Here is a 9355-nt window from a genome sequence, read left to right on the forward strand (position 1 = left end):
TGCATTTTTAAAAAATATGCACTGTATAAAAGTGACTAAAACTCATTGCGGGGATGTAGCCTAATAGTGGCATTTACTTGATGCAGTTATCATTGAGCTGGCCTTTATCACAAACGTGGGCAACATTGACTCTGTTCACATACCTCTAGGGATGGCATGTCAAAACATCCGACCACTGCTGATTGGCTGGAGAGATCACATATCACCATTGCTATGGACTGGAAATGCAACCTTCAGATAGCTAGGGGATTGGTGAGAGCATTATACTGTTTTTTTCTCCATTTTAATCCATTTACAACATCCACCATATATGTCAGATGCAAGTGTCTTAAGATGAACAGTGCTATCAGTACAGGGAAAAGCAATAAAAAAAAATCAGAAGTAGCATAGTAAATTGAATACTCAATGTATAGCCATATACATATACTTCTTGGATACATATTTATTGCCTTAGTAATGAGTATATCTCTCTCTACAGTTGATAATTTATGTAATCTAACGAGGCAATATCTGGGAATTACTATATTTAGTCATATTATGATGATTATGGACTCTGTTAGGCCGAGGTCACACTGGCGAGGAATACGGGAGAGTGAGAGGCGCTAAAAGCACGCATTAGACATGGACCAATGATTCTCTATGGGGTCCCTCGCACCAGCCGTATATTTCTCATCTGTATTCTACGGTCCGTGCCAATCACAGCATGCTGCGATTGTCAGCGTACTACGCCCGTAGTACACCAATGCAAGTCTATGGGTGCGCAAAAAATACGGATTACACACGGACCACGCGTGTGACTTGCGAGAAATACACACCAGGTGTCTTTTAGCAAAGCCGGCAATTCAGTGCACTATACAGTAATCTCACACTGACAGGTTTAATAAAGAAATGGAAGAATAGATATAGACACATAGAATACATATACACTCACTGGCCACTTTATTAGGTACACCATGCTAGTAAGGGGTTGGACCCCCTTTTGCCTTCAGAACTGCCTCAATTCTTCGTGGCAGAGATTCAACAAGGTGCTGGAAGCATTCCTCAGAGATTTTGGACCATATTGACATGATGGCATCACACAGTTGGCGCAGATTTGTCGGCTGCACATCCCTGATGCGAATCTCCCGTTCCACCACATCCCAAAGATGCTCTATTGGATTGAGATCTGGTGACTGAGGAGGCCATTTGAGTACAGTAAACTCATTGTCATGTTCAAGAAACCAATCTGAGATGATTCGAGCTTTATGACATGGCGCATTATCCTGCTGAAAGTAGCCATCAGATGTTGGGTACATTGTGGTCATAAAGGGATGGACATGGTCAGCAACAATACTCAGGTAGGCTGTGGCGTTGCAACGATGCTCAATTGGTACCAAGGGGCCCAAAGAGTGCCCAGAAAAAATTCCCCACACCATGACACCACCACCACCAGCCTGAACCGTTGATACAAGGCAGGATGGATCCATGCTTTCATGTTGTTTACGCCAAATTCTGACCCTACCATCCGAATGTCGCAGCAGAAATCGAGACTCATCAGACCAGGCAACGTTTTTCCAATCTTCTACTGTCCAATTTCGATGAGCTTGTGCAAATTGTAGCCTCAGTTTCCTGTTCTTAGCTGAGAGGAGTGGTACCCATTGTGGTCTTCTGCTGCTGTAGCCCATCTGCCTCAAAGTTCGACGCACTGTGCGTTCAGAGATGCTCTTCTGCCTACCTTGGTTGTAACGGGTGGCAATTTGAGTCACTGTTGCCTTTCTATCAGCTCGAACCAGTCTGCCCATTCTCCTCTGACCTCTGGCATCAACATGGCATTTCCGGCCACAGAACTGCCGCTCACTGGATTTTTTTTCTTTTTCGGACCATTCTCTGTAAACCCTAGAGATGGTTGTGCGTGAAAATCCCAGTAGATCAGCAGTTTCTGAAATTCTCAGACCAGCCCTTCTGGCACCAACAATCATGCCACGTTCAAAGGCACTCAAATCACCTTTCTTCCCCATACTGATGCTCGGTTTGAACTGCAGGAGATTGTCTTGACCATGTCTACATGCCTAAATGCACTGAGTTGCCGCCATGTGATTGGCTGATTAGAAATTAAGTCTTAACACACAGTTGGACAGGTGTACCTAATAAAGTGGCCAGTGAGTGTATATATATATGCATTCTATGTGTCTATATCTATTCTTTGGTTTCTGTTACAAACCCTGTCATAGGGCTCCATTATATGTCCATTTTGCAAGCCTGCGAGAAAATCTCGCCATACGGATTACATACGGATGCTTACATGCGCAAAATACGCGACCACACCTTGATTACGGATGACATACGGAGCACTGTTTAGGGGTCATTCATCCGTATTATGCATGTAAAATACTGACCGTATTTTGCGTTGGTTAGTGTGACCCCGGCCTTATTCCTCCTTAATGATTATTATAGTTGGTGACGTCTCCTTTATTGAGACATCCTGCTTTTTTAATATTGTGTTTTTTTAGATATTGAAATAAACTTCTACATTTTATTCTTGGATTTCTTTGTCTTGGATGCATATACATCCTGGTTTTGATGTTTTATACAGTATAATGGGCCCCATATATTACTTCATACAGTATAATGAGCACCATATATTACTCCATACAGTATAATGGGCCCCATATATTGCTCCATACTGTATAATGGGCCCCATATATTACTGCATACTGTATAATGGGCCCCATATATTACTGCATACAGTATAATGGGCCCCATATATTGCTCCATACTGTATAATGGGCCCCATATATTACTGCATACAGTATAATGGGCCCCATATATTACTTCATACAGTAAAATAGGCCTCATATATTACTGCATACAGTATAATGGAGTATAATATACAGTATAATAGAGCTGCTGCAACCCACCAACCTACTGTCTCCTTCCCCACCATCCTGTAGCATGTAAGCCCGAAAGGGCAGGGTCCTCTCTCCCCTCTGTATCAGTCTGTGATTGTAAGTTTGTTTACTGTGAGTGATATCTGTAATTTGTATGCGACCCCTTCTCATGTACAGTACCATGGAATCAATGGTGCTATATAAATAATAATAATAATATTAATAATAATAGGCCCCAAATATTACTTCTCCCCGTTTCTGGTCTCCTCAGCGTATTCTGACCCTTTGCTCTGCTCGGCACAGAGGATGCACTGTAGTGACTTCATTGCGCCCTCTGCGCTAAGACATGACAGAGCTTAGACGCAGAGGGGGAATGATGGGAGAGGGCATCAGCAGAGGGCCCCTGCACTTATCATTGTTTTTAACTGTGTTTATGCTGGCACCCAGGCCCCACAACTTACGAGTCCCATAGCATGCCATGTCCCTGATGGCTTTTGGACCCCGGCACTTGCCCGCTTGCGCCGGTGGTGAAGATGTCGGCCTTGATATATGTGTCATAACTGAGCACCACCAAATATTAAGCTATTAAGCGGTGGGTCAAATGCTTTTAGGACACACACTCAAATCAAAAGGATTAAGGGTGTGTGCACACGCTGCGGATTCTGCTGTGGATCCGCAGCGGATTTGGCTCTACGGATCCGCAGCAGTTTTTGCTGTGGTGTACAGTACTATTATAACCTATGGGAATCAAAAACCGCAGTGCACATGCTGTGGAATTTTCCGCGCGGATTTGCTGCGGTTTCAAATCCGCAGCATGTCACTTCTTTGTGCGGAATCCGCAGCGGTTTCACACCTTCTCCATTGTAGAGGTGAAACCGCAGGCTTATCCGCAGATAGGATTTAACTGCGGATTTTGCTAAATCCGTGCGGAAAATTCTGCAGGTGAATCCGCAGTGTGTGCACACAGCCTTATAAAAAGAAAATAATCAGCATACCAATTAAATAAGAGAAAAGTGGAGGACTCTTTATTGGCCCATGTGGTAACATTTCAATTCCATAGCAGAGAAATGTTCTATAATGGATCCAAGACGTTGTCACATGGGCTAATAATGAATCCGCCACTTTCCACAATTCATCGGAGTGCTTCTTATTTTCATATAGATACACACACTTAGGGTACCGTTACATCTAGCGATGCACCAGCGATCCCGACCAGCGATATGACGCGGTCAGGATCGCTGGTGAATCGCTAGGTGGTCGCTAGTGAGCTGCCACACAGGCAGATCTCACCAGCGACATCGCTGGGGTCGGGGTCACTACTTACCTGTCAGACGCAGTGATCCTGCATCCTCCCGCCCGGCTCCACGCATCGCTCGTCGGCGCCACAGGAAGCGCCGCAGGAAGTGACCGACGAGGAACGGTCCAGGAGCTTCTCGTGCGATCAGCGATAACCAGCGGGGGAGCGGGTCGGAGGTAAGTATCACATGCAGCGATATCGCTAGCAATATCGCTGTAACGTCACAAAATCGGTGACTTTACAGTGATATTGCTAGCGATATCACAGTGTGTAACAGGGGCTTTAGAGCAGATACTTATATTTACACCATGTATACAGGATAGGAGGTGTATACACAGTGTAATTACGACTCCTAAACTGCAGTTACATGAAATAACACAATATTATAACCTACTAGAGCTCATGCGATGGTGCCACTTCCCCAATGCGAGATTCGGCAACGTGCCTTCATCAGGGGGAGTCAAGGCACGTCGCCAAAACGCGCGCATTGGAAAGTGGCACCATCGCATGAGCTCGGGTAGGTTATAATATTGTGTTATTTCATGTAACTGCAGTTTAGGAGTAGTAATTATTTACATCGTAGCACTGTACTTGGCGCATATCATGGGCTTGATGACTATATTTAGTGAGCATGTATTTGCTATCGATAATTTATGATTAGTTAAGCATGTCTTTGTCAGTACTGTGCTGCCCACTATATGTTTGAGACTATAGTATTTATTATTTTTATCTATTCTCAATGTTCCTACCTGCCATTTCATGGTGCCACTTTTTGTGTTTTTGGGCCCATCCACATGCACTATTGGCACTTTTTTAATGTAGGTTTGTTATGGTTTTAATGTATTAATAAAGGATTGTCATTTTTGTTCAGAGCACGCTTTTTTTGGACGTGCAATGGAGCGGATCCTGAATTTTATCACTACCGGTAATCAGGAAAAAACCTTTGGCTAAAACCCGCGTGCGCGCTCTCTTGCTTGCCCACGCTCAGGGATGTCGCAAATGTCGTAGTGCCGTGTGCAGCTGTGGTGCGTGCATCTTCATATTGGCGGCTGTGTCACTACCGGAGCTGTGCGTGGGCGTCATCATAAGGACCGCCGTGCGAGTGAGCACACATCATCACAGGGGCCGCTGTGTCTGCTTTCATGCGTGATGGTAAGGGCTGCCGCGCGTGCATGCGAAACCATGCACACAAACAGGCGCTTCTTTAAACATTTTACAGAGCCGCCGGCCCACCAGGAATATGCCCGCCTGGGCAGATTACCAATCCGGGCTTGTTATGGCTCATAGAAGACGGGGGAAGAAAAAAAATAAAAACCCAAAGAACAAAAAAATTAGCTATTTTCCGCATTTATGGTTCTGGCGGCTTAGTCGGCCGCACTCGTATCTGCACGTAAATACGCAACAAATTCATAAGCTTTCCCATGCAAAAGTGACGTAAAGCGAGGCCTTGGTCAATTTCTTGTCAGAAAAAACCCACATTGCCTGACCCAAGTGGAGTCTACACTAGCGAACGTCTCCTAAGCCACATCTATAGGCAGCTGTGGTGTCAGTGGCTCCATTTTGTTCCAAAACTGTGAGAAACCAGGAGCAACACCAGCTGACGCAATCACACCGCGCCATAGCGTAGCGACAGTCAGATAATCCCGCCACAACGACTTTATATACTGAGCGGCAGCGACAAGCTCCGCCCACCGGCTCAGCAGCCGCGACGTCACAAAGGAGGCGGAGTTTATACGGTTCAGCCACGCCCTGCCCCATGTGATTAGCGCGTGTCCTGGAGAGATGGCGCAGCAGGGAGGTAGGTGCAGGCTGCAGGACGGGTGTGTTGTGTCCGGAGCTGGCAGTGGGGATTACCGGGTGCTGTGCACTTTCATATTCTCTTTGCTGAGGAGCTGGAGCACGTGTTCCGGTAACGGGAGAATTTGGGTAAAATATTTGCAAGCCCTCATGCGTTACTGCAAAGGCCTGTGCACACCTGAGGGTGTCAGGCTTCCCTCATGACCAGATTCTTGCGTTTTTTTTTCTGTGCTGAAAATCTGCAATTAAAGCAAAGTGGATATGATTCCATGATAGTTTATGGCCTGCAATTTATTTATTTTGAGGGGGGAGATGCACAGAATTGTGTCCAATCTGCACTAAACAATGGGACTGATTTAAAGGGGATGGAAATTCTGCAAAAACTCAGGAGCTGCTTCAAAAAAGGGACCTGCGCTTTTTATTCTAAAGTTGTGTTTTTTTTGTTTTTTTTTTTATAACTTGAAGTGGGGAGAAAAACACTCGTAACACTGAACATATGAAGAGGTGTATTTCACACACTTTAAAAAATTTTCTGGGGTTAACTTTTTTTTTTTTTTTTCTCTTCACATGTCCACCTAAAAAAAAAATAAAAAAAAAATTAGTATGTCTGGAAAGTGATCTGGAATAAGATTACTGCCATAAGGCACACCGAACCTCCCCTGGGGTGTAACCCACCCGCCCCAACTCTATTTTTGGCAGAGGCTGGGCTAAACTTTTCTGCAAATGCCAAAAAGGTGAAAGTATTTTCTCCCAAAATTAGTGATATTATTGGTCAGAGTGCAATAAAACAAAACTTTGGCTTGCACTCAGAGTAGTATTATTCTAATATATATAAAAAAAAATAAAAATAAAGGGAACACTTAAGCATAGGATTATATATATATATATATCACCCTCGTTTTGTTTTTGCTGTAATCGTACTGACCTGAAGAAATACGTTTCCAATTCCATTTTATACCAAAATAAATGCTGTAAAAACAAAACAATGATGGAATTGCACTTTTTTTTTGTTCTGTTTCCAGTACATCATATGGTTAAATAAATGGCATCCATCAACACTGCGACTCGTCCCTGCAAAACAAAAAGCCATCGTATGGCTACGTATGCGGAAAATGAATAAAAGTTATGACTCTTGGAAGAGGGCAAAGAAAAAAAACGAAAAGCACAGAAAAAAAATCGGCTATGGCTAGAAAGGGCTAATGGGTTAGTATGGGCGACTGCGTCACAATGAATGGTGCGGTGTTGAATTCTGTAGTTCCGGTTCTTTGTAGTTGGTTTCTATGCTCTTCCGGCTGTTTCCCGTTCCTGCAGGCTTTATGTTTTGCGTTGCTTTCAGTCCTTGTAAAACGTGATGTCTCTTTCTATCCTCCACAGCTCCACAGCAGTCGGTGACTCTTAATAATGGGGTGACCATGCCCCTGCTTGGCTTGGGCACATTTCGCTTGAGGGGACTCGATGATCTGCTCCAGGCCGTAGACGCTGCGTTGGAGTGTGGGTACCGCTCGTTTGACACAGCGGCGGGCTATCATAACGAGGTTGAGCTCGGTGACGTTTTCCGCCAGCTGTTGCCTAAATATGGCTTACGTCGCTCTGATATCTTCATCACAAGCAAGTTACATCCTTCATTTTTAGGCCCGGGAACCCATGATGCCTTTTTAAATAGCATGGAAAAATTAGACTTTCGTTACTTGGATCTCTACCTCGTTCATTGGCCAGGGAAGAAGGGCTGGCGAAGTGACGATGTCCGTAACCAATGGGCTAGAGAAGAAACCTGGAGAAACTTGGAGTTCCTATATAGTTCTGGAAATATTAGGGCACTCGGTGTGTCCAATTATACAGAGGACCACCTGGCAGAGCTCCTAGAATTGTGCAGAATCCGCCCTGCGGTGTTACAGGTGGAGTGCCATCCACGGCTCCCACAAACCGATCTTATCGGATGGTGCAAACAAAATGGCATTCATCTCCAAGCTTACTCCTCCCTGGGCTGTGGGGATCTCTTGGGAGATGCGGAAGTGTGCAAAGTGGCAAACGTGCACGGGCGCACTCCCTCCCAGGTGTTACTCAGGTGGGCACTACAGCAAGGTGTTGGCGTTATTCCTAAAGCTTCTGCGCCAGCGCGAATAAAGGAGAATTTTAACGTCTGGGATTTTGAGCTGAGTAATGAGGAAATAGAACAGCTGAAAGGTGGAGGAAGCAAGAGAAGATACTGCTGGGATCCTACCGGAGTGGCGTAGCATCGTCTGGACTGTATTATACTATTTTACTTTTTTTGACAATGCCATTTGGCTTTGCTGCAAAATCCCCACCAAATCTGCCAGAGGTCTACGGGGGGTATGTTCAAAACTGCAGAAATTTCTGAAACGGGAAAAATTTGCCTTATACATCTGGATGGATTTGTGTAAGCTTTTACTAATAAATGGCATGGTCATAGAAATTTCGAAAACAAATCTGCTTTTTTTTTTTTTTTTCTAAAAAAAAACAAAAATCTTCTGGGGGCGTTTTTTTTTTTTTTCTTTCTTGGTCAAAAATGGCACTAAAGATCGAACTTTTCGAAAAATTTCTGCAAAGACGCTGAGGTTTTTGGCGGATATAAAGAACCGTGACCAAAATAACGTATTGTGGCCGCAGTGTGATGAATCCATTGTAAGAAGGACTGATTAAAGTTAAATTCCCAACTTTATTTCAGTAATCAGGAGTTTCATGTATTTTTTTTTGTTTATCGTGGGTCAAAGAGTATCATTTTTTTTTTTTTTAATTTAATATCTAGTAAATAAATAAAAAAAAAAAAAGTAGTGTCGGAACAGTCCTACAGCTCCTGAAACTTCCACAGATGGCTCAAAAAGCTGCTCTGTTACACGCTGTTCAGCAAGCATACGCACTGAGCTACTGTATGAGCATACGCACAGAGCAGTGGACGGACTCAGCGGAAAGTATGAGCTCGTGTGCATGCTCATGCAGGATCTTAGTCCTCATTCATATAACCGAATTTTTGCTGCCGTAAAAAAAAGCGCATGACAAGTGAGAAACAAAATCATCTGTAGAGTTTTCTGAACTATTTTTTTTTTTTTTTTTTTTTTTAGACTGAACCAACAATTTGGCCCCACTGTTTGGTGACCTTGAGCTACAGCCAAGTATTCTACATCTTGAGCTGAATTATTTTTTTTTTTTTTTTTTTTACCAAATTGGTACAAGGCTCCTCCGACCCTGAAATCCACCCTACGAGTTGCGTCAGCAATTGTGAAAACTTTCAAAATTATATTAACCGCAATTGTAAGTGGTAATTGCTGTAATTGAGGCTAATTCATAGTTGTGATCTCTCGTCCTGGCGTCTCGCTTCCTCACACTGTATAATTACGTTGACTGAGAAAAATTGTAGGAAAAACTTCTTCCCCCG

General features: G+C 43.8%; 1 protein-coding gene across 5 annotated transcripts; it reads left to right on the plus strand.

The window, feature by feature from the left end:
* Positions 1-5818: 5818 nt before the first annotated feature.
* On the plus strand, positions 5819-8641 carry LOC141058364 (9,11-endoperoxide prostaglandin H2 reductase-like). 5 transcript variants are annotated; one of them, XM_073554609.1, is made up of 3 exons: positions 5861-5962; positions 6984-7164; positions 7336-8641. In XM_073554609.1, the coding sequence occupies exons 2-3, from the start codon at positions 7161-7163 to the stop codon at positions 8193-8195; spliced, it is 864 nt and encodes a 287-aa protein (XP_073410710.1). In that variant the 5' UTR covers positions 5861-5962; positions 6984-7160; the 3' UTR covers positions 8196-8641. The 5 variants fall into 5 exon arrangements, with proteins under 5 accessions (XP_073410708.1, XP_073410710.1, XP_073410709.1 ...); XM_073554608.1 differs by having other exon boundaries at positions 5962-6090; XM_073554607.1 differs by lacking the exon at positions 6984-7164 and having other exon boundaries at positions 5819-5962.
* Positions 8642-9355: the final 714 nt, after the last annotated feature.

The sequence above is a fragment of the Dendrobates tinctorius genome, unplaced genomic scaffold, assembly GCF_039654945.1.
Source record: "Dendrobates tinctorius isolate UK_male_01 unplaced genomic scaffold, ASM3965494v1 ptg000211l, whole genome shotgun sequence".
NCBI lineage: Eukaryota > Metazoa > Chordata > Amphibia > Anura > Dendrobatidae > Dendrobates > Dendrobates tinctorius.